Source organism: Silurus meridionalis, chromosome 27, assembly GCF_014805685.1.
Source record: "Silurus meridionalis isolate SWU-2019-XX chromosome 27, ASM1480568v1, whole genome shotgun sequence".
NCBI classification, from domain to species: domain Eukaryota; kingdom Metazoa; phylum Chordata; class Actinopteri; order Siluriformes; family Siluridae; genus Silurus; species Silurus meridionalis.
In genome coordinates this window covers 7,976,508-8,002,105 of record NC_060910.1, presented here as the reverse complement: position 1 = coordinate 8,002,105, position 25,598 = coordinate 7,976,508, and the positions used below count along the sequence as shown (strand labels likewise).

General features: G+C 35.9%; 1 protein-coding gene across 6 annotated transcripts in view; it reads left to right on the top strand.

Annotated features, from left to right (window-relative positions):
• The window catches only part of LOC124380766, a 34,227-nt gene extending 14,453 nt beyond the window's left edge, over positions 1 to 19,774 (top strand). For 4 of the 6 annotated variants that reach the window (XM_046842014.1, XM_046842012.1, XM_046842015.1 and 1 more), the window contains 13 exons: positions 10,746 to 10,865; positions 11,552 to 11,649; positions 11,756 to 11,884; positions 13,241 to 13,441; positions 13,937 to 14,102; positions 14,281 to 14,464; positions 15,149 to 15,231; positions 15,341 to 15,691; positions 15,860 to 16,039; positions 16,417 to 16,563; positions 16,676 to 16,725; positions 18,470 to 18,690; positions 18,834 to 19,774. In XM_046842014.1, coding sequence (XP_046697970.1) covers positions 11,596 to 11,649; positions 11,756 to 11,884; positions 13,241 to 13,441; positions 13,937 to 14,102; positions 14,281 to 14,464; positions 15,149 to 15,231; positions 15,341 to 15,691; positions 15,860 to 16,039; positions 16,417 to 16,563; positions 16,676 to 16,725; positions 18,470 to 18,690; positions 18,834 to 19,419 — 2,352 coding nt within the window. In that variant the 5' untranslated portion in view covers positions 10,746 to 10,865; positions 11,552 to 11,595 and the 3' untranslated portion in view covers positions 19,420 to 19,774. The remainder of the gene's footprint in view (positions 1 to 10,745; positions 10,866 to 11,551; positions 11,650 to 11,755; positions 11,885 to 13,240; positions 13,442 to 13,936; positions 14,103 to 14,280; positions 14,465 to 15,148; positions 15,232 to 15,340; positions 15,692 to 15,859; positions 16,040 to 16,416; positions 16,564 to 16,675; positions 16,726 to 18,469; positions 18,691 to 18,833) is intronic. The other 2 variants (XM_046842016.1, XM_046842018.1) reach the window with 2 other exon arrangements.
• Positions 19,775 to 25,598: the final 5,824 nt, after the last annotated feature.

The window sequence follows — 25,598 nt, the reverse complement described above, 5'->3', positions numbered from 1 at the left end:
TGAAATGTGCGCATAGTTGAGGTCATTCTGCCACTAATACTAAATCGAACCCTTTTAAAAATTCATATCACTGTGTCAGTGCCAATTGGCATCCTGTCGTCTTGTTGTTTTCCAATTAAGCCACAATAAGTTTGAGCCTAATGGCACCAGCTTTTACACTAACAGCCACATTAAACAGTATTCAGACAGTCCTTCATTAGAGCCAGTGGCTGTCATTCATATAACTCTTGTGTTCACTCCTGCTGCCAGTACATCCAAGCATTCCTTCTTAGGGGTCATATTTAAGTGAATTGTAGAAATGTCAGTACATTCAGACGATGTCACATGCATAATTTAACAACAGTGACTGTTTTATGTAGAGTGGCCTCAAGTGTGGATGTGACTGATCTTTGGAAAACTAATGTCATGCCCAATTGTAATTTCTGCATATAAAACTTTTTTAAAACATCACCAAAAATGTATTTGCTTTTAACATTAACAACCTTGCAAAGATCATGCAGGGTAAGAAGCTGTTTTTAAATGATTAAGTAGAAAGAGTCAGTCTTCATTAAGATCTCTAAGCTTCCTAAGTGCAATTTTTTTAGACACAAGCAAACAGGGAGTTTGCAATTTGATACTGGCTGTCAAAATGTTGAAGATTCTCTTACACCACAGAGTTCAATCAATTCTTCAGATGTGATTTGAGTGAAAACACTTTAAAAATGTTTCTGCTTCAGACACAGAGATCAGTTCAGGAAACTTCCTTTTTTCAAGACAATATACAGTTACATCATCATCTTCTGCTTTCCGCTTCTCCCATTAGGGGTCGCCACAGCGGATCATCTGTCTCCATACCCCCCTGTCCTCTACATCTGCCTCTTTCAACTCAACTCCCTGCATGTCTTCCCTCACCACATCCATAAACCCCCTCCTTGGTCTTCCCCTTTTCCTCCTTCCTGGAGGCTCCATCCTCAGCATTCTCCTACCGATATACCTCATGTCCCTCCTCTGAACATGTCCAAACCATCTCAATCTCGCCCTTCTCGTTTTGTCTCCAAAATGTCCTACATGTGCTGTCCCTCTAATAAACTCATATCTAATCCTGTCCATCCTCGTCACTTCCAACGAAAACCTCAACATCTTCAGCTCTGCTTCCTCCAGCTCCACCTCCTGTCTTTTACTCAATGCCACTGTCTCTAAACCATACAATATACAGTTACATAAATGTTCAAATATAAATTTAAGGTTTTCTCAGGCCACGACATATACTGAAATTTTTTCTCTACACTCTCATACTGCACACAGATCACCCTGTGTTAACCTTGTGGAAACCTTGTGGAAACCTTGTGGATTTTGCTGATTATGCTGATATTTTAAATCTGGAACATCCACCTTCTAATCTTCTAAAATGAATATATTATCTACATTTCTTCATTTCTTGTGTATTATTCAATGTACTTTACTCTGGTTAATTGATCCTAATTTTTTATACACAACAATGATTACCACAGACAACAAGTTCAATATTACTTTTTACTTTATTATGACATAAATCTCTATTTTTACTTCTTAAAGCACCTTCTAATTTGTAGAGCTGTGTTAAACCTGCATCACTGCTATTTTCAATATCCAGTATTTCAATGTTTTCCCACCTCATCAATAGTGTTCCCAGTATGTCATTGGGACCTACTGCACACCTGACTGTGATAGTCACTACTGATACGTGAATAATGAAATGCTTATGCTTTATGAGCTTTAGTCCACTTTACTCATTATTTTTTGCTTTTCTTTAGTAAATTCTTAAACACAACCTCAGCCGTATGTGGTTAACTTTCACAGTGACTCGTGCATGTAGAATTGTCAAGTGTATCTTTTTGAAGTTCAGTAGATGAAGTAGGATGAAATGCTTGTATAATTAAATTAAATTGACATCAGGCAGATCTGTTCAAGAGTCTAATACCCTTTGGGAAATGAACTGTTTATGAAACTGCCAGGCTCTGCCCGGAAACATGGTAGATAGCATCCAGATGCAAGAGAGAATAAGCCCAAGGGACAGGTAAGAGAGATTACTATAATGCTACAAACCCTTTAAATACACTGCTGTATGTGCAGCTGTGATATACAGGTGCATCTCAATATATTGGAATATCATTAAAAAGTTGATTTATTTTTGTAATTCAATACAAAAAGTTAAACTATAGATTTACATACAGACTGATATATTTCAAGTGTTTATTTCATTTAATTTTGATGATTATGACTTACAGCTTATGAAAACCCAAAATTCAGTATCTCGCAAAATTAGAATATTACTTAAGACCAATTAAAAAAAAAAATAAAAATATAAAAATATATAGAGAGAATAGACTGAGACACCATTTAAAGGCTCAGGACACATTTGCAGGCGTTTTGAGTTAATTAGCTGATTAGAGTGTGACACCAGGGGTCTCCAATATTGAACTTTTTCACTATATTAACATTTTCTGAATTGGGTTTTCATCAGTTGTAAAACATACTCCTCAAAATTGAAAGAATTAAACACTTGAAATATATCAGTATGTGTGTGATGAATCTATATAATATACAAGTTTCACTTTTTCTATTGATATTCTAATTTATTGAGATGCACCTTTATATGATGTGATGAGAGTAGTATGACTATCACTTACTCTCACCCTATTAATGTGTAGATGAATGTATGGGCTACTTGGGTTCCTTACCATTTTTTCAGTCTGCTGGCACTGATGGAGAAACTGTTGTCTTTGCACCAGACATCAAGCCTCCCAGTATTTCTTAAAAAATGTGATGCCCCCAACTTTGTGGCAACAATTAAGGGAAAGAACTACATATGGCTAGAAAAGTCAGGTGTCAATACATTTGTCTATATAGTGTATAATACACAATACTGTCGAGATCAGAAACCATTAGTGAGTGTCCTTTTTACTAGTATTGTAAATGTATGGAACGATACACTGCAACATTGTTCATTATTTATCATTAATTTTGCTTAAAAAATATGACTCAAGATGGCAGTGATGAGGGTGCAAATATTAAAGTAATTGTTTTTGGGTTTATTTTTTCTTGTTAAAAGAGGTGGCATGGGCTATGTAACAATGCCAGCATCAACCAGGTCCCTGGTCTAACCCTGACTTCAGATTACTATTTGTATTGATGTTTTCCTCTGGGTTCTAAGGGTTTCTTTTATATTGCATGCAAGTGGATTAACTATGTTTAACTTTTTCTTTTTGTGAATTACCTGCATCACTCTGAATAAGACTCAAATGGCATAAAAGTAATTGTAAATGAATTAATTGAATGAACTGGCATCCCCTCCAGGGTCTACACAAGGGAATACCACACAATATGTCCATGGAGCTAACATTTCTTGCAGACAAACCATTCGTCATAACTTATATAACACAATTAAAGGGTGTTGTTTGTAACAGACAAGCGATAGGCAGCAAATATGTTATAGCCAAGGCCTGCCAAAAAGAACCCAAGACCTCAGCAGCTGTCCCTTACAAACAAGCCAAAACCTGTTCATTAGCACAGGAAGGTGCTGAAAGGATGGCACCAGGCGACAGTCACGATTCTCGGATCTCAAATCTTTTGAATACCCTGTGGGGACTGGTTTATTAGAGCTGATGTGATAAGAATTGCTTGAAGGTGGCACCAATCACGGACAAAGCTGTTGACACATAAATGATGAAAAAGAGGGCTTCCTGAGCTGTTAATAATCATCACACATTGTAATGACTGACAACCTAGGATGAAAAATGTCATTTAAAGAAGCCATGCCTGTGTCCTTGACTGGAAAGGTTATTCTAAATTATGATGGATTGTTCATTTAAGTGGCTTTTTTAATAAATTACCTGAGCAATAACATTACATTTATTTCAGCACAAATCCAATTATTAAGATTATAATGATTTGATATGTTTGCCTCTTACACTCACCTGCATTCTGATGTTTGTCCATGGATTCATGCTGTTAATGAATAGAATTCTTACCCAATCATCAGCCTGTTGCAGCAGTTATCAAGATTTAAATAACCCTGTGTCCACTGTATTCTTAAATTCCTGATTTTAGCTTACAGGACAAGCAACCCAGCATGGTTTTGGAGTAGTATTTTAAGTTATCATAGCCTTTGTATCAGCCCAAACCTGTCTGGTAATTCTCTTCTAACCTCTCACATCTGTTTGCTGTTTTTGTAACATGCAGAACTGTTACTCAGTGGATGTTGTTTCTGTTTATCATTATTATTATTAGTTTTTTTTTTTGCACCATTCCTTTGTGTAAACCTTTTAGAATGTTTATGTGTGTAAAACGATTTTGGCAGTTTCTGAATACTCAAACCAGCCGAAAGACAAATTCCTTGAACTTGCAAATGACAGGATAGCCTTCTTTAACCTTACACATATTGCTTAAATTAAAAATATGATATCATTACAGGATGCAGAAAAACTAGTTCATGCCTTTGTTACATCTAGATTAGACTACTGTAATGCGTTACTGTCTGAGTGTTCAAGTAAGCACATAAATAAGCTTCAGTTAGTCCAGAATGCAGCAGCAAGAGTCCTTATTACATCTAGAAAATTTGCCCATATTACCCCTGTTTTAATCAGTCTACACTGGCTCCCAATTAAATCTCACATTGATTATAAAATACTACTATTGGCATATGAAGCACTTAATGGTCTGGTGCTATCTGAACTTCTGTACCATTATGATCCCCCACGCCGAATTAGATCAATAGGTGCAGGCTATTTTTTGGTACCTCAAATAATAAAGACTACAGCAGGGGGCAGACCTTTCTCTTATAAAACCCCACAGCAATCGATCAGCCTTGCAATTAGTGTTCGGGACTCAGACAGTCTCAGAATTCAAGTCGAGGCGGAAAACATTTATTTAGTCAAGTCTTTGATTGGTAGGTTTTTCTTAGGTAAAGAAGCAGATCTGGAGGGATCAGGGTTAGGGTTAACCCTGTCATCCCCTCACTCTCAAACGTTCGCTCAGAATTGTTGACGATGGTGTGACAGGCCATCTCTTATCCCAGAGATCCATCAGCAGAAACAGTGACCACTGTTAATAAAGAAGGAAGGGGATATTTTCTGTTTCTGTATATTGTTTACATTTATTTTCTGTCCCCGTCTATATACAAAAATAGCACATGAGATTCTATGACCTTTTGATGTCCTGGAAATAACACTTCTTCTGCTTTCCCCAGCTGTTATGCAGAGGTAAAGGTCACGTGTGGTAATGCCTGAGCTGAGATTTAAACGAAAGTGGATCCCCACACCGTAATCCCCAACCTATCCCACCCTGAGTTTACTATAGAAACATTGCATACTTGCTGAATTCCCAGGCTGATTTAGTAAGGTGTACCTGAAATAAGCAGGCATGTTGAGGTCTTACATCATCTGTAGGCTTTTTTTTAATGCAGGGCAGAAACAACCAGAGACAGCAATATTATTTATTTAAAGCCCTGGAGACATCACATTGCCTTGTTTGAAAAGCTGATGTAATCCCAACCGAATTTTCAATCAAATTCAGTGTAATTTGCAATGCCCTGATCTTTGCATGTATTAAATGCTCTCCAGTCTCCTGTAAGCATTAGACTTTTTATTATGCTGTATATTACACCATGGACCTGGAGGGTTTTAATTTCACAATGTTCTGGCAAAAACACACGTCTATTAATAAAATTAAAATCAGTCTTAATAATAAAAATAAAAACCTTATTTAAGTTAGATGTTAGGTGTAAGTGTTCCATCACTTATCTAAATACACAGGAATCATCTTTCAGCTAATTTGCCAAATGAGACATCAGTTATTAACAGTTTGTTGCACAGATGTCTGGTGCCAGTGACAGTTAGAAACAAAAAGTAAAAAAACAAAAACGAAAAAAAAAGACAGTTATGTATACACATTTCTGGTGTACAGATATTATTCACTTACCCATAATCCCTCTGCCACACTCCCATATCTAATGACAAAACAGTACATTAAAGACACCGTTGCATGTGTTTACACTTTGCCTTTGTTTGCAGAAATGTGTTGGATGTATTTGTTTATCAAATTGAATATGTGCTGGTCTATTTTAGAGCATCAAGTAAACAAGATTCCTGCCCCAGTGGTCACTTTCCCACTACAACACATTAACAAGTTGAGCAAATTTGATTAAAATGTGTCAAATGCGGTTTTTCATTTTTGTTGGTATTATTTTCCCCTATTTTACATGATTATATGATTAAGATACATGATTTAGTCATTACGAATCAATCCAATGTCATTGTTGATTATTCAATATACATATGTCGTTTGTTCACTTATGTACGTGTCTGCTTGTCTGTTCTTCTGATTATCTGTGTAAAAGCTATTTGTCCTCATCCTTGTTTTTATGCTTGTCTTATGCTGCCTTGAGGATTATTATTAGACTTATGTTATAGACTGATCAGGATGTCTCCGTGTGCACATTGAACCATCTCTTTCATTAAATACTGGCTCTTCAGAATAGTGCAGGGGCATCAACATATAAAAGAGTTACTGCAACACAAGTACGTCTTTCACTTAGGAGCCTAAACATTGTTGGCATTGTTCAGAGAGAACTGAGGGGGACCTGGGGACCATTTCAATCCGGATATTTGATTGCTTGGAAACCTTATACAGATGCTATCATAAACCAATAACAGTATTATCATCTCCAATTCCAGACAATCCCCATTCAGTCCACTCACTATCTTCAACTGCTTTTATACAAGTTATTTTTTAATGAGTCTTAAATATACTTAGACGATTTATACTCTGGCCTGTGACACACAGCAAGGTTACAGTATTTTAGGAAATTAAAATGTATTTGAACTGACATTTATTTCAGAATAATCACCATAATCTGTGAATACGGCTAGAGAGCTGGCAAGCATTGTTGGAAACCACTGAGCTTTGATGGATACACAGTTTGCTTTGTTAATAAATGAAAGTTATTATTTTCTCGGCATTATGTCAGTAGCAGGCAGGTGAGTTGTGTGGCATGTGTTGGGAGCAGCAGGATACTAGGAATCAGAGCTTTTTTCTTTTCACAGTCCCACAGCGTGCTAGAAGCTGCCAAGTGCTTTCATATCAGAGTGTACATTCTGCTGAATTTCACCGTCATCTACATTGCACAACAACTCTGCACGTCAGTCTTAGTGCCTCTATGTATGTCAAACTGTCTCATTCTCAGTTTTGGGAAGTTAGTTGATCAAAAGGGACCTGCTGAAAATTCCTCACATTGCTACTGTATGTTTTTTATGTATATGCATAATATACAGAACATGAATTAAAGTGTAGAATATGGAATGACGGAAAAACGATATTAGTATAGCATTTCTATATTTTATGTACATAAAGTCAGTTTAAAATATTCAGCTTTTAAAAGCACGATGAAGTGCATACACACTATATTGCCAAAAGTATTGGGTCACCTGACCTTTCCTGCTATATGTGGTTCTTTTCCAAACTGTTAGCACAAAGCTGGAGGCACTCAATTGTATAAGACGTCTTTAGCTGCGCTACAATAAAATTTTGCATTCACTTGAACTTGGAAACTGTTCCAGCATGGCGATGTCCCTGTGCACAGTGAGCTTCTTGAGGATATGGTTTACATACTGAACTACTGAACACCTTTGGGATGAATTGGAACACTGATTGCACCCCAGGCCTCCTCACCCACATCAGTAACTGGCTTTCATAATACGCTCATGGCTGATGAACACAAATGTCCATAATCACACTCCAACATCTAGTGGAACATCTTCCCAGCAGAGTGGGGGGTTATAAGAGCAAAATGGGACTAAATGTGGAATGCAATGCTCAAAAATATGACCAGGTGACCCCATACTTTTAGCAATATAGTATGTTAAATATAATATTAAAATAATTATAAAAATAATAATAATAAGAGGTAAAGCCAAAATAGCTGCTGCAGCAAAATAATGAAACTGTTAGAAGTCATGTGACTGCTATAAGTTTTTTATATGCAAGTTATTTCAAAATACTATGAAAAGAAAAAAGAAGGCTATGTTGAGAGAAAAATACAAACAAGAAGAAAATAATTGAATGTTCTAGAAGGCTGTCACCATTATCCTTTTTTCAAGGTCTTAAACAGACAATTCCCTGATTTGGAGATCATTCATGTCCCACTGATCATTTGTGTCCCACTGATTATATTTACATATATGCAATGTTTAGAGTGTAAAGGTCTTCCACAAAGTCCCACATCAATAATTCAGATCACACTTCTTAAAAGCTTTTATAAAAACCTAGCATTGTTGCCAGTCTCTGCCCATAATACCTACAATTTACCTTCATATAAATTCATTAAATTCTTACATCTAATTTATTTTACATTAGTGCATAAATCTTTTTAACTTCTCATGTTTGATCCATTTATGTCCATGAGTCATCCAGTAAAGGTTATACATTTTAGTTCCCACAACTTCAGTGTACACAGCTAAATTTCCCGAAAACACTGACCCCTACAATGTTCAGAATATACATTTCCTGTTCATGTTGAACAGGAAATTGCACAATGCAAAATTCCATTAGTGTTAGCATGGATGGTAGTGAACCACAATTTGAGCATTGGCCTAAATGTGGGTGAAGGTTGAAGTCCCTTAAGGTTGTGTAAAATTGAAAGAAGGAGAACAGTTGAACCTGTCTAGAGTGACTCAGTGTTTCATATTTAGTATATATAAAAATTTCCCTAGGACTGACGCAGTTTGCAGTACAGTAAACAAGTGTGTCATTTGACCTCAGACTGTTTTTCAGTGTGGGTGAAATTTTCACAGTGGCTGGGTTTCATTTATTGAGCTGGATATACTTGGAAAGATAACTATGTGCAGCACAAAGCCAAGAAGACAGTTTGGTGGGGACGATTAAGGGGATTTCATCCAACAAACCCAGCATCCGACAAAACTGGATCTCTAGCACCCTCTCTTGTTCCAAAGTTGGTATAGCTGCATGAAATGTCCTCTGAGATCTTTAATGAAATCTGAAATCTTAAAGATCAGAACATAGTATTCATACATGTTTTAGTATTGCATATACACTATATTGCCAAAAGTTTGTGGACACACACTGGCTTAAACCCTATAAGAAGCACTGACCTACATTTACAACCTAAATTATAATATTTGTTCTATGAAATTGCATTAATTTATTCCCAAAAGTTTATTATCTTCATTTCGTAGCGTTTCTCTTGGCTGCACTGCTTCAAGTATGTGTATGTGGATGTTAGATTTTTTGTCTAATCAGATTTCAGCCTTTTTGTGCTGCCATGTCAATCTAATCTGCCCAGGGCCTTCAAAGTCTGTACTGCTGGCCGTTTTACCAGAGTCTCCTTAAGCCAGATAACTGGTTGATGGTTGATCTGAGGGAAATTGTTACAGTCTATTTTGACTGATAAAACAAGTCTGAAGCGCACACAATAATACATCTGAGTTAGACTTTTTTATGCCTACGAAGGAAGAGAAATTGATTTGGTTTCGAACATCTATTTTCAAGAATTGCTAGACATCGTGAGGAGGTCGGCCAACCCTGAAGCTAGCTAGCGTGTCTTAGCCTGGGAAAGGGTTTGTTTACGACTTTCAGACCAGTGAATACAAGCGGTACCACTGGCTTACAGCCTCTGAGGAGCAGTGCAAATTATGAGTCTGCATCTCACCAGAGATGCAGACTCATAATTTGGTATTCACCTTCAATATGTGAAATTCCTCTCTCTCTGTAATGCCACGTGTTGTTATATTGCGTTTTTGTATAGTATTGATGGTTTCTATAATTGCGACGTGATAGTGGTGGAATTTAGAGGTGGATTAAGTCGGGTAAGTCCTCACTGAAGGCCCAGGTACCAAATGCACGGCCCGCCACTGCCTGTTCATAAGTATTGTATGTGCTTTCTTTTTTTAAGGATTGCATTCCACATTTAGTCCCAATTTGCTTTTAGTGTATAAATCCCTCCACTCTTTTAGGAACATGCTCCCCTAGATTTTGGAGCGTGCATGTGGACATTTGTGTTCATCAGGTACCGATGTAGCATGGGAAGACCTGGGGTGCAGTCAATGTTCCAATTCATCCCAAAGGTGTTCAGTTGGGAGATCAGAGCTCTATAGCAGGCAAATTAAGCCAAACCATGTAAACAAAATCTTCACAGAGCTCACTTTAAAAAATGTTATTTTGTACCAAAGACATTTGCACATTACAGACAACGCAGTTATGTGCCTCTAGCGTTGTGGTAACATTTTGGAGAAGAACCACATATTGCAGGAAAGATCAGGTGTCCCAATACTTTTGTTTATATAGTGTACTTGTACCATGAATCAGTATTATGATTAACAACAATTTCCCAAATGAATCGGAAAAACAAACCCAAAACACCCTTATTTTATTTCATATTGCCTGCACTTAATCAGCTGTGAAGATTATTAAAAGAGTAGGAGAACCACTTCAGCCTAACACAGCGTGAAAGCAGGGTCTGTGTGGATAAATATTTTGGACACTTTGCAAGATTTTCTAATGCTAACAGTGTATAGGCACAGTGGATATAGTGAATGAAATTAAGTATCCCTAAAGTGAGCTTACAGAAGCAGAATGTAGAGAAATATTTCCATGGAGATGTGATAAACAGCAAAGAAATCCATGGAGCATGCACATGTCCCCACCAGTAACCATGCTGTGTAGCAACTGTAGAACATAACTGAGACTAAGGATATAGAGCTTTTTTTTCTCAGATAGTTACAAGCAGCCGGTTCAAGCCCATTATCCATTAATGAGAGACCAGGGCAGTGCGCCAAGAGCAGGCATCAACGCTGAAAGCTCCTCAGATTTCACCTTGGCATGACACTAGAGCGGTAAGTGAAGGCTCAACAAGGAGATGAAAGATCACATCATTACGACAGCACTGGATTACTCTTTTGTCTCCATAAAATACTAGCAGGTAGGATACATTTTCTCACGCTTGTTGAGTAATATACTAGACTATTACTGAAATACTTAAATAGACTATTCAGTATTAGATGAAACAAGCAGTAATTATTTATACAAACAATATTTTGTCTGGAATGCATCCCATCCAAAAACGGAGAATAAAATTGTGACGTTGTTTGACAATCGACTTTACAAATGTCATTACAAAATGGCTTTAGGTAACTACAGTAAATGGTACTGTGAATAATAAAAATGTAAACAAGATCAGTCAAAATACTATGTATATAAACAGTGTCAAAAAGTGTAATTAGAATCTGATGATCTTCATTTGTGTCTTAGAAGCAAGCGTTCAGTGCTCGGTAATTGTACATCCATTATGTAATGCGTTTCTGAATGTTGGCTGCTTCCTTGCCTTCGTGCCCACCAGATGACGTGACACTGGACTTAGAATGCTATCGTGTTTCACAGACTTCTTATCCATTAGTCATGGAGGAATTAAAATGGAGCAGATCGGCTTTTATTCTCTCTGAACAATCGTCACTGTTGTGATCTTTTAATTACCCCATATAAATGACCAACCCTAAATGTTTGCTTTTTTCATTTTTTACAGCAGATTTAAAAGAAAAGTGCCCAAAAGCAGTCACTGGGTGCATCATGAGACACAGCCGAAGTGTCCATGAACTGTTTGATAAAGGAAAGGGAGCACAAGTCAGTGTAAATAAAATGTATACCCTGAGTAATACTTCCATGAAGTACTTTTATTTAAGAGAGAATGAGTCTATTAAAGGCTGCATAACATTTCTTTCTATTACAGACCTTTAACCAAAGTAGAACAGGGAAGAGGACACCAACATACTTCCACAGACTGGCCTTGGATAGTGTTATCTCCAGCAAAGGCAGTCTCGTTCTGCTAAATGGACCCAATGCTATTGAGGTTCATAAGGTATATTTTAATTCTAATTTAAAAATCACATTAAATTTCTCATCTACAATGCCTAGTCAGTTGGCACTCACTGAATATATATTTTCATACTGTTCATACTGTTATCCCACAATGCATTTGGATTTTTTATGGATTGCCCATTGGAATTTCATATCCCTGCTGTTTGTGTTGGATGATAACAGGTTAGGTGTTACATAAACATTAAAGCATAATGATGCGTGTTTTAACAAGATGGTAATAAATGATGTGGTGCTGTGATAAACTCTGGTGTGATACCACAGCAAAAAAGACCAACTGTTTTTAATTAATTAAAGTACTGCACATGGTAGTTTCAAAGTAGTTATTTTCCTGTTGTTGCTTAAAATAATAATGACCTCACCAAGTTTTTTTAAGTAATAAAGCAAAAGCAAATGCTGGTTGTCACATCAAGAAAATATTAAGGAGTCTGGGAAGTATTTCTTGTTTCTATTTGTTCCTGTCAAGAAAAAAAATCCTAAAACACATACAGTACCAAGAACAGTGAACATGACAGCAACAGTTGCACAGCACATGTTTTAAAACCCTTGAGTACAAAACATATTCCAGTATTCCATATTATATCCAAAATGGAATAGGGCTAGTATTGATTTTTTTATAGAGTCCCATATGTAGTCTATCATTTTCCATGACTACAGAATAAACAATGGTTTCTTTGGCTTCATATAAAGTCTATTACTATTATATCATTTTTATTTTATTTTTTTATAAAAGGTCTATTACTATTTTACATCATTAAATAAACTGTAAGCCCATGTATTACCTACACACACAAGATTTTTATTCACCATATACAGTACAGACCAAAAGTTTGGACACACCTGCTCATTCAAAGAGTTTTCTTTATTTTCATGACTATGAAAATTGTAGAGTCACACTAAAGGCATCAAAACTATGAATTAACACATGTGGAATTATATACATAACAAAAAAGTAAACTGAAAATATGTTATATTGTAGGTTCTTTAAAGTAGGCATCAAGAGAATGCCAAGAGTGTGCAAAGCAGTAATCTAAGCAAAAGGTGGCTACTTTGAAGAACCTACAATATGACATATTTTCAGTGGTTTCACACTTTTTTGTTATGTATATAATTCCACATGTGTTAATTCATAGTTTTGATGCCTTCAGTGTGACTCTACAATTTTCATAGTCATGAAAATAAAGAAAAATCTTTAAATGAGAAGGTGTGTCCAAACTTTTGGTCTGTACTGTATGTAAAACCTGTAGTATTTTGGTTTACTATATAAATAACTCATCATCCTTTTTTGGCTCTGAGTGATTTTTCCAGCCATTTTATTTAATTTTTTTGTCCATCACAGCCCAGGAAACTGAGCCAGCAGGTGAATGGCGCCCATCCGACTGATGTTTACCTGCCAGCCATCACAAAAAAGATGACAAACCTACAAGCAGCGAAAGAAAATCTCAGTAATTCCTGTCCATATATGTATAGTAGCAGACGCCGCAGATCCACCTGCACTGTCATCTCGCAAAAAAAAGCCTCAGACTCCAGTACTAAAACGGTGAAGAAACATCTTGCAACATTTCGTTTTAGCACTGACATAGATACACAAATTATCACTAATGCAATGAACCCAAGTCAGTGCTAAGATATACCTCTAAGTTTGTGTGTTTATTGTGATGAGACACTTGATAAGCTCTTATTCCAAGGTTAATAATAAAATTTTAAAAAAGTCTAAATAGATTCACAGTACAGATATATTGCATGGTGTTATTGCTGTTTATGCGTTTATTCATCATTTTTCATTCATCAGCTGCTGATTTATCCTGGTCATGGTTGCAGTGGATCACTGGAGCAGTTACACTCTATATTGGATCCCAGTCCACCGCATTATTTCAAATCTATATATGGATCCAGAATTTTTTTAATAATTACAAATTGCAACTTTAATTTCTGTATTGTCCTATACATAAGAGTGAAATTAGTTTTTCAAAGAGTTTTTGCTTTAACAATAAATCTTCTTTTTTCTTTTTTATGTTTTGTTATGTCCAATCAGAATTATCTAAAGGAAATAAAAGAGTCCAGGAAGTCCAATGTCTTAGTGACAATGCTATACCTGGGCCATGGGAAGCTTGGAACCACCCAGGATGAAATGAAAGTGCTCCAGCAGAAATGTGGAGGAGAGAACATTTGCGTCTTTAAAGGATCTGTTCAGCCTGGAGGTAATAACGTTAGACACTGCACACCATGGAGCCAGAAAGTAAAAAAATTCACTAATTCCAAAGTTCTGAGACATAGCTTACTTTCATAGCTGGCATGGGGGACCAAATTGATTGCCCATTTTCCCTAATGTTCTTCATCATAATTGTGATTGACCATAAATTACAATGTCATCTATAGAGCAGTTCCAGTTCATTTCTCAGAGGCACCTTGGCTACCCATTCAGTGTCACGTTCTACGTCAATGGAATAATTGCCGGTAGAATAAGCTCATGCTGTGAGTATCGTTACAGCCCTGGCTTTCAGCAAGGCCGCAAGAGCTGTTTCAGACTGACCAGACTGAGTGGTGGGAAACCGTGCTATAAGTAGGTCCTCTGTCCTCTGTAAATTGTAGTTTTGCCATAATACTCTGTGAATGTAAGGTTCTGCCCTTTAGAACAATTCTTACACTAAGATCAATCATTACTACAGTATGTAATGTTATGTTCTGCACTCTAGTATTCCTTTTCTCTGTATTAAACTTTTGGGTTTTGTTTGTACACAGTAAATTTAATTTAAATAGTCAAACATTAAAGGAAATTTTACTTGAGTTGAATTGAACTCAGCTATTTATTGTTGAGGTTGCGTTGAGTTAAATTGGTAGAAATTGAATTTATTTAAGTTTTATTAATCCTGAAGTTAAATTCAGGCTGAGGTAAAGTTCAGCTAAATGAGTTGATTTGTACTGATGTCAAAGTTGAGTTCAGGTTTATTTATGCTTAAACTGATGTTGAAGTTGAATTGATTTTTAGTTGATCTGAGTTTAACTAAGGTAAGATGAATTAGTCGGTGTTGAACGTTAGATTAAATTAGAATTGAGCTAAATAAATAAATTAGCTACATTTTTGTTTTTTATTTTCACTTTTTAATTTTAAGTTTAGTGTGACTTTAACTGAAAATCAGTTACTAATAAAATTAGTAATACTTTGGTTATGGTTCAGTTTAGATTAACTGAATTGTTAAATTGATAAGTGGAGATAATTTGAAGTATGATATGTGACTTCTTCTAGGTGTGTAAATTCTAGACATGGTATTGGCAGTGAGCCAGAAGATATAATTCATCACAGTATCCACACCCTCAAATCTCATGAAGGTTGGAGAAATTGCATTTAAATGAACATTACCAATTTTCCACCTATGAAAACAGGGTCACTGAGTGCATAATACCTTTTATTATATTGAATGTTTTATATAATTTCTAGGTGATATGGATTCTTGTCGTTCTTCCCCTTTGTTCATCCCTGTTGGAATGGAAAGATATGTACAGAGAACAAGAAAGCTTTCCAAAGATTCCAGCAAGGTGCTAACAGACAGTGACGATATGAATGACTGCATGACAGAAAAAAAAAGATCCAAGAGACAAAATAAACGTTATGTTCAGCAAAAAGAGAGCAAGGGCTCTGAGGCATCTCAAGACAAAAGAGACACTAGAGAGGATGAAACCAAATCAACTCTTTTGAATAGTCAAATACCTATTCTGGAAAAATCAATCAATGTAAAGGAACATGGAAAAGACAAGCCAAAGGCCAGCAACGAAGACAAAGTCCCAGGTGGTAAATATTTTATTTTTAACTCAGGTCATTGTAATTGTAAAAAAAGACAAGGCCATTTGGCACCTCATTGTTTCTTTGAAAACTTTCACCCACTCCAAAAGTAAATACTATATTCATTTGATAAAACTAAAGAAAATAATGAGTTATGGGCAGTTGTTCTTTTTCAAGAATTATTACAGGACAAACAAGCTCTGAGTAAGCAAATTGGAAAGAAAACGCTAGTTCCTCGGGAATCAAATGGCAAAAGCAGAAATGGGAATAGACTGAGAGACTTCTATGAAGAATGTGTTGAAATGAGCGCTGGTCTGGAATCAGGCCTAGAACAACAGAAATGGTTCAAAGCAAACAGTAAGTAAAAAAAACTGTGGCTTAATTCACATAGACAATGTTCCAGTTGAGTCATTTGATGTGATTCCCACTGAGTAACTTTTACAAACTTAAAAAAAAAGCTCTTTGTACAAACAATGCTTTTTAATGCAGCATCACACTTCAAGGTAGCTTGAAAATATGCCAAGAAGATGTTTAAAATCTTTGGCTCTTCCCAGAAAAGTTTATTGCCAAATATAGACTACTGTAACATAGGGCTGTTCTTTAAATTATTTATAAGAAAATAATATTTTAAAGGATTTTAAGACCGCTGTTTTAGTTTAAGATCCTACTGAATGGATCATGCTATTCTATTCTAATTATGCTGTAAAATCCAACCTGTTTTTACCTATTTTAAGAGTTTGAGAGAAATAAGCTCAGAGAGCAGCTTACTGTGGTTCCCCGTCCAAATGACTCAGCTACCGAGCTAGAACTCAGCGAAGAGAGTGAGAACAATGCTGCTTATTTAAAGTCAGAGAAGATCAGTAATGATCCAAAAACCCAAGGTTAGTATAACAAACTCAACACACACAAATGCCATGTGTGAAAAAAAAAATTGTCAGTTGCACATTTGTATGTTACACTAGTGTCATTATTTAACCATAAACTTTTTTTTAGAGATCCAAGAGACTGAAGCATTGGAGAAAAAACAAGAACTGCAAAAAAAGGTTGGTTCAATTGCCATAGCATGCATAAATCTAAAATTAAAATGGTATATACAACTGTAGAACAATGTGGAATTTAACTAAATTAAAGCCTATGTCTAGCTCAGATCTACTCAGGATTGAGTTCAAATAAAAGCAAGGGTAGTATTAGGTAAGAAAATAGTATTGATAGCTTTGTTTGAATACCTTAAAAATGATCCAGCACATTTATACTGCATAGTGCTGTTTATAAAAAAATCTGAATCTGCATAGTCAATTTAAATATAGGGGAGATTATTAAAGAAAACTTTACTGAAGGTATACAATTTAATGTGAGACAATAGGCACATAAAAAAACAAGATTCTATTTTTAAAAGCAAAGTCAATCCATGCTCTGCAATTCAGCATGATTCATTAAATCATTACAAAGTTTTTGCTTTGCTGAACCAAGTTTTATCGCTATTATTTATAGCAGACATGGTGTATGTGGCCAAAATGAAAATAATGACCATGCATAGGCCTCAGAGGCAAAGTTTCCTGGCACTAAGCAGGTCTACTTTTGAATGAAATAAACCAATAGCTATTTATCTGAACAGCTTGGTAAATAAAGCAGGCCCCTGTATTTGTTTTTTTTATTATTTAGAAAGGGATGAATACATGTTCATGCTTCTTCTTCTGTCGGCTGCTTCTGTTAGAGGTCGCTCAGATTTTTTCCTTCTCCTCCATCTCACAACCCACTTGTGGAGCATAAGCACCTCTGCAACTTTCAGCTTCACCTTCATCACCCTCTTCACCTCCTCTACACTTTTACTGAATTCCTCCTGGATCACCCCTACACCATTTCTCTTTCCATCCACACCATGGTAGAACAGTTTAAACCCACTTCCAATGTTCCTGGTCTTACTCCTTTACCACTTGGTCCCCTGAACACACAACATGTCTACCCTTCTCCATGCCATCATATCAGCTACCTCTCTCTCTTTACCAGTCATAGTACCTATATTTAAAATACCAACCCCAACCTCCACTCTCCTACATTTCTCCTTTTCCTGCCGTCTCTGTAGAAGTCTTCCTCTTCTCCTTCTTCCTCTTTGTCCAACAGTAGCCCAATTTTCACCAATACCTTGTTGGCTAACAATACCTGTGGCGGTCGTTGTTAACCTGGGCCTCCACCAAAATTAATACATGCTGCATAAGCAACTACATAAATTTGACTTAAAAATGTACTATGGTATTACTCTGGTATTATTCATCATCATTCACCTAACATTCACATTAATTAGCCATCAGTAGTCGTAAAGTGATCCTTTATAGTGGTCCAGTTTGTTCATTCTGATGCTTTTCTGCTCACCATTTTTGCAAAGAGAGGCTATTTGTTTTACTGTAACCTTACTATCAGCTAGTAGAAATTTGGCCATTTTCATTTGACATTCCCCACAATTAAAAAATACACAATTGATTAGGTAACCTGCTTTTCATTGAATGAAAATTGGGGCAGAAAATCTTTTTATTTAAGCCAATTAATTAGTTTAATCAATAAGCTCAACTAATAATTACTACAATATTATCATTAATTATTACATTTCTATGTTAGCGAATAGATATTACACAAGTTATTACACTATTTCTGCAATATTTGGTAGAACTGAACCTCTACTCATTTTATGGAGTACACTGCAGCAGTTCTGTCTGTTTACATATTGTAGAATCACTGACATTTTCAAAAAGTCACATAAATGATAAATGTGTTTCTATACATTTACTGCAGCTGGATGCCATGATGGAGGTCTTAAATACATCAGATGAGGTGGAGCTTGTGCTGAGAAATACAGGAGTGACAGATGAACTGCTGAGGAGTTTTGTAGCTGAACTGAAGAATAGCCTATCTGAGGTCACGATGGTCAACCTCAATCTTAACCATATTGGTCCTCCAGGCGTTCATGTACTACTGGACCTTCTACAGGCCAAATCCGAGATCAAGGGATTATTGTAAGTTAGCAAATAAACTGACCTACCCTGTCAAACTCACTGCAGCTGAATTAGATAATAATGTAAAGAATTTGAACTAGCATATTATTAGGAGTCTTGTGAATAACCCTATGATTATTAATAACCTCTTCTTTTCTGTGAAGGTTGTTTGGAAATCATCTAGGTGATGCAGGAGTTCAGATGCTGCTTAGTGGTATAGTTGAGCTTCAAGAGAAAACAGCAGCAGCATCAAGATTACCACCATTTCCAAAGCAATTTTACTTCTCTGTGACAAGCTTTGCACTCATAGAGCTGGACTTGGGTGGAAATGGCATTGGCAGTGAGGGCCTGAGAGTATTAGGCACTTTTATGAGGTATCACTCCAAGCTGGAATACCTGGGCCTGGCCCAATCATGTTGTTCTAGCATGGACGCCTGGTATGTCTTTTTTGAAAGTCTGAGGGAAAACAATAAACTAACCCACATCATTCTAGATGAGAACAGCCTGGGAGACCAAGGGGTCAAACTATTTGCTGAGGCACTGCAAATCAATGAAAGCTTGCAGAAAATAGACTTGGATCGTAATAATTTCGGTGAAGTTGGAGGAAATGCTCTCTTTGAGGCTGTCTCCAGGAGCCAATGTTGTCTTAAACACTTAAGCTTAGAGGACAACTACATCAGTACAGCACTGATGAGCAAATTTCAGGAAGTGGTAAAGACTAGTGATGTACATACTACTTTAAATGCTTAGATTCAAAAATTGCACTATAAATGCCAGAAGGCAAACTGTGAAAAAAATGGATTTCAAACCTCACCAAAATAGGAAGCTGAGTAACTTTGTGATCTGTGGGTGGGTGGCCTCCAACAATTTTAAATGAATTGCCTTATTCAGAGTTCCATCTGCTTGGCTGTTCATTATAAACTTGGCCTATGTCACAGCTCTTGAGTGGGGTTCTTGAGGCCCTCTCAGTTGGAATCTTGAATTATTGTCTTTGAAGTTATTAACTTGTCTGTAATACTACAACACTGAAATTATATATAAGAAAAGCTAGTGATTTAGTGACATCATTAAGGTCTGTATTTATTTTATTGTCCTAAAATATTAAGATGAAGAGGCTTTCAAGCTAGCAATTTAATAATAAAATCAAACTGTTATATCAATATGTACAGTATTACAGTTTCCTCTCACCTTCCTAAATCATACCAGTAGGTGTTCTGACTATTATAATTATTGTGAAAGACTACAGTATTTAAAATGTTTCCACATGGGTCCTTGTGATAGACTGCTGTCTCCTGTGTATTTCTACAGTACCTGTTGGCCAGTGTTCTTGTTTAGGGTCCAGCTGTGAAGTGTCATCATTACCAGCTGTTTCATTGTGTCACTTTACAGCTTCACCAGTTTATGAACCAAATACCAGGGGGATCCTTCCTGTTTGTCCAGGGCCACTGGTTGCTTTTCTCAGTGGCTCTAGAAAAAGGGCTTCGATGAATTGCTTTTGAGCACAATAAGCAATAACTGCAAAAGGATGTCCACATACAATAAGATAATACTGATACAAAATACACATTACAATCTGGTAAAAAAAATTGACAAATGTAATTTAATAAAATAAGTATTAAACCTGAAAAACACCTAGCTGAAAACGTATGCCAGTTACAATCACTCAGACTCCATAAGTAGCTAATTATATTAATTAGAGACTTGCAAAGAAAAAGAGGTGTTTGGATTGACATGATCCTCAACTAGAGACAAGGAAATAAAGCATAGATTCATACTTTAATGAAGAGAAAAGACAAAAAGGTATAGAAACTGTCACAAACAAAGACTAAAGAACACAGGAACAAGTTTATGAGGAAGCAAATATGGTGAAAAATAAACCCAGATAAAAGATTCTTGTGGGGACCTCAATTACAGACAATTACAGAAGCAAACTGGGAAATTCATTATCATGACAAAAACTAAACTACTATAGGATGATTCAAATAGATGCACTGAAATTACTTAATTTTAACAAAAAGTTGTAAGCATGACTGCTTTACATTCCAGTGCTTTAGCTGCACCCATAACAGCAGCTGCTGAGCGGCAAGCTGAGCTTTCCCCCAAAAAACAGAAAGGGGAGGAGGCATAAGGCCCACTCATACTTAGGCCATTCGTTGGCAGCTGCCGCAATTTTGAGGAGCTCCACAAATGCCTCTGGATTGCCCATTGAAAACATTTTTGTAAGACAGGCTGAAAATCAGTTAGTTGCAGCAGCATCTGGATTATTTCTGTTTTCAAACTGCTTCTTAACCATGGCTTTTAAGTGTTGCTGTTTTTGTAGATTATCTGCTGTTGCATCTACAGTATAAACCTCAATGATGTATTTCTATGTCCTATGATGTAGTTACACCCCTAGTAAGGATGCTGTTGGGGCAACAGTGAGAAGATGCCATTTTGGGCCATCAAGATCTGGTATCTGGTATAAAGAGCTGTTATTGTGGATGTCTGGATCATTCAAAAGAATGTGCACAGCAACCTTCATGGGATTAAAACTATACTTTGAACTGAAGCAGAGCTCTCATATAAGATACTGTCCTTGTACAAACATTCAAATCGATGTCCTTGTACATGCATTTAAATCACCGTCGAGAATAAAGAAGAATCACCAACTAATACCTAATAGGACAGTCATCAGCCACTGCTTGCAGTTATAATGTTTCTATACACAGCAGACTTTCCTACTTTCATATACATGTATGATCAAAACTGGTAGTTGGCAAAGGCAGTAATGCTTAATCAAGATGTTCAAACTGAGCCCCAATTAGAGGCCCAATTATCAAAATCAAAAAGAAATTATATTTGAACCACCATCATCTTTTCTTGTCTACTATATATAGTGTAGGGCTGTTTTATACAACACTGCCACCTCACAGCTTCACAATTTCTGCTCAAACCTGAGCTCAGGTTACTGCCTGTGTGGAGGTTCATCTGTTCTCGCTGTGTCCATGTCACTTTCCTATGACTTCTCCAGTTTCCTCCCACATCTCAAAAATGTGTCAGCAGGTGGATTGGATACACAAAAATGCCCCTCAAATGTGTGTGTATAGTACCCTGTGGTTGACTGATGCCCCATCAAAATGGTGTTTCTGCCTCACACCCACTGTTCCCAGAATATCTCCATATTCACCACAATCCTGATAAAACTGTGACTAAAGATGAATTATTGGATGCATACAAACTTTTTTTTTTTTTTACATGAAATCCAGGGGTTCAATTCAAAACCTGCTTTTTATTATACAGCATTAATGTCTCACTGTATTATATTACTTTATAATATTTTTGTATATGGTTATACCTATTTGGATTTTCTTTTCTTTTTTGTTCCCTGTTCATTCAACAATCTTTGGAGAATTGTTTTTTTTTTTTATCATGTTTGTGTCAAGTAATGGTCAAGATAGAGATGCAAGTGGGAGGTGGACACTTTTTTATTCAATAAGGAAAAAACAAAGTTAACAAAAGTTGTGAATTAGTTGAAAAAAACACACAGAGGAAATTAAATAGGGACACTAATTAAAGTTAAAACACGAAAAATGTGACTGTTTTCAAGATGGCTTGTGTCAGGGTCATGCGATCTATTGTAGGCTGATGGTAAATGAAGTCCAAGGTGGCCATCTTATGGCTAAGGTCTGCAGTGACGTGACAATGGGTATTGGTTTCTTTTGAAAGTGACAATTTAATAAAATCTAACACAAAGTCACTGATAGTGGCATTAAAACAATTTTAATGATTCAATTTAAAACATGTAGGGCTAGAAGTTGTAAAGATAGTCAGGCAGAACATCTGTGTTTAGTCATTAGATTAGATGCTTTGCAAGGCTGTATAATGGTCCAGCAATCGGAAAACCATTTGACAGGACCAGGTGCTCGCCATAAAAATAAAGCAATGTTACTTCATGTTCCCACTTTGTGAGATTATAATGTTTCAATAAACACTATAAACTTAACAAAATAAAGGTTTTGTAAACATCAGAATAAAGTTAAATAAATTCCATGGTAGCTCCAAACACTTATATTGTGAGAAGTTTTAAAGCATAGATTTCACTTTTTTAATTTAAAAAATGTGTAGTTTTTCCAATTCAGTTACAAAATGATATCGATATTTTTTCTAATTCAAACACAAAATTATATTGATAGAAAAAAACAATCCATTACCACATAGTCATTGCTCTTCAGTGACTGTACTTTGGCATCCTCTATGAGCAGTGTCATTAAGATCAGATGCTCTCAGTTGGAATGAATAAAAAACCACAGGACACCAAATACAACCAGAAAATATACTCAATATAGGTTGTTTTTTAAAGCTCTATTGGCTAATCTGACATTCTGCAATTAAAATTCACACTGCAATGTAATTTTCAGAAATTATGTAAATTAGATTACTGACTGTACATTTTGCTGCTTAATGCACTGCATAGTACTTCAAGCTGAGGTGGCCCAAAGACAGAAATTCCAGTGCAATATAAGAAAAACACTGTTTGGCAAAAACATCCCAAATATTAATATTATCTAGGATTTGTCCCAAAATATGGACTTTTCTTTAGTATCATGACTGAAAGAAAAAAGTCATTTTTGGCAATACTTAGATCCCTCAAACATATAGAAATAATAAGCACTGATATGCACATATCCATAACCACATTCATTTTTTATAAGCCTACTTTATGGTGTATAACCTTTTTCTGTATATTTCATATCAGGACATCCCAAACTAGGGGTCACTCGGTTTACAAATAGGGTTGTGAAATACACATTTTGGTTTGTTGATTTATTTAAAAAAAATAATATAATGAATATTGTTCAGAGGTGTCTGCTGTTCTGCAACCACATTTTTATTAATAATGTGTGTTCTATTTAAAAAAAAATTTTGTGATGTCCTGTGCTTCATTGGAGCACAGAAGTTCAGTAATAAAAATAATCTACGATTGCTTGTACAAACTATTTTGGTCAGTACATTCAGTCAGTACATTAAAAAACAAATAAATAAATAAAAATATGCAGGGCACATTAAACAAATATGGATTTATACAAAATATGTTTTTTTTTTTAAACATTTTTTTAAATACATTTTAAACTGGAATAAAAAAAAGTGTGAGGTGGTCAAGGCTTGGGGTCATGGGAAATTGATGATTCATGATCCATTCAGAAACCTATAAAATTATTTTATTTTTTTAAATAAATAAATGAATACTTAAATGACATATAAGCTTGGAATAAAAACTATATATTGATGTATGTATGTATGTATGTATGTATGTATGTATGTATGTATGTATATATGTATGTACAGTATGTATAGAAATATGCTGTTAAAGAGCAAACACAGCATTATGGTATTATTTATAATATGGCTGACAGTTAGTATATAAAAAGAAGTAATTTTTTTAAACGGATATTCAAATATAAAATATACTATCTATGTTATTATAAAATATGTAAATGCTTCCATACTAAAACTATTGCTACATAATTACTTTTAACCTGGAAACCTTGATTATGCCATACAATTATTCTATTTACAGAGTGGCAACATTTCTGTTTCATTGAAACATTGCAATGCTCCATCATCAGTGACTTTTAGGAGGGAAAAAAAGTATGCTGATCAAAGCTTTTCACAAAAGTAATTTCTTCTGCAGTTTGTAATTGAGCCTGTCTAAAATCCCCTGTCAGTTTGAACTTCTTTACTTTATACTCTGATGTGGATCATTACGTAAGTCCAAAAAGAGTTGAAAGATGGATAATAAATCACATGTATTTGTCTCAAAATACTATCAATTGGTTGTGTTTGTTATAAGTCTTATTTTCATCCAACATGTTTGAATTTGTACTAGAGCTAATGAGTTCTCCATGAAATCTTGTTCAAATGTTTTCTGGAATTAATAAAAATTGTCTGAAAAAAGAAAATTATGGCATGAAAATGTTTATAAAGCTAAAAACATGCATGCAATCCCAATAAATATTTTCCTGAAATGAAGAGGCTTCTAGTCTTCAGAGTTATTTCTGGCCTTGGTTCAGTGAATCCTTCTATCCTGACCCAAATGAGATTTTAATCTTGCCTGAATAGAATTCTGTTTCAAGACTCTTTCAACCTTTTGGCCTGAAGCCACTGGGTAATAAGCCTGCAGTCTTCAAGGTGTTCCTAGTTATGTTTAAGGAAATGTTTTGTGCTTTTGAAATACAGGTTGTGGAACCTGTGTACAAAGAAGGTTTCTCTCCAAGGTTTTGGAAATATTGTCAGTTAATATAAGCATCTTTCACATTAAAAAGAAAAAAGATTCTAACTGAATAAGCATCCTGGGTTGACAGAAGAGGGCTTGTGTGTTCAAGAACACAAACTGTTTTAAAATAGCGCTCTCTTTTCGTCATCGTCTCCTAACAGTGGAGTGTGATTACACGGAAAGTGAATCCACCCATTTGGTCAATGGACAGTTGTCTGGGTGAGGTGTGTGAAGAGTTTGGCATAAATTCCATTGAGGTGGTGAGCAGGTAGCAGACAACAAAAGTGTCCTAGTAGCAGGGTAATTTTTGAAGGGTGTGTTTGAGTAGTTTGGTGGAGCAATGTGTTTGCAGAGACCGCAACAAGTGGACCTAGTGTCAGGACACTGGGGCTTGTGTTTGCCCCTCTTTGAGCTAACTTTGAGCTTTTGGTCCAGGTAAAAGCTAATTTGTTTTGGTATGGTCAGTTTGAGCTGGATGCTGTCAGAAAAGCTGCTCTGAATGAGGCTACAGTCCTCAGCTTGAAATATTTGCTTTACAAGGGTGATAAATAGTGCAGGTTCCAGTAGCTAGAGCCATGGCTAATCTGCTTTTACTTTTCACAGGGTCTAGGCATGAATTCTTCGAAATGCACCTGTCGAACAATAGTTTGCTAAATCGAAAACAAATTTGTTCACT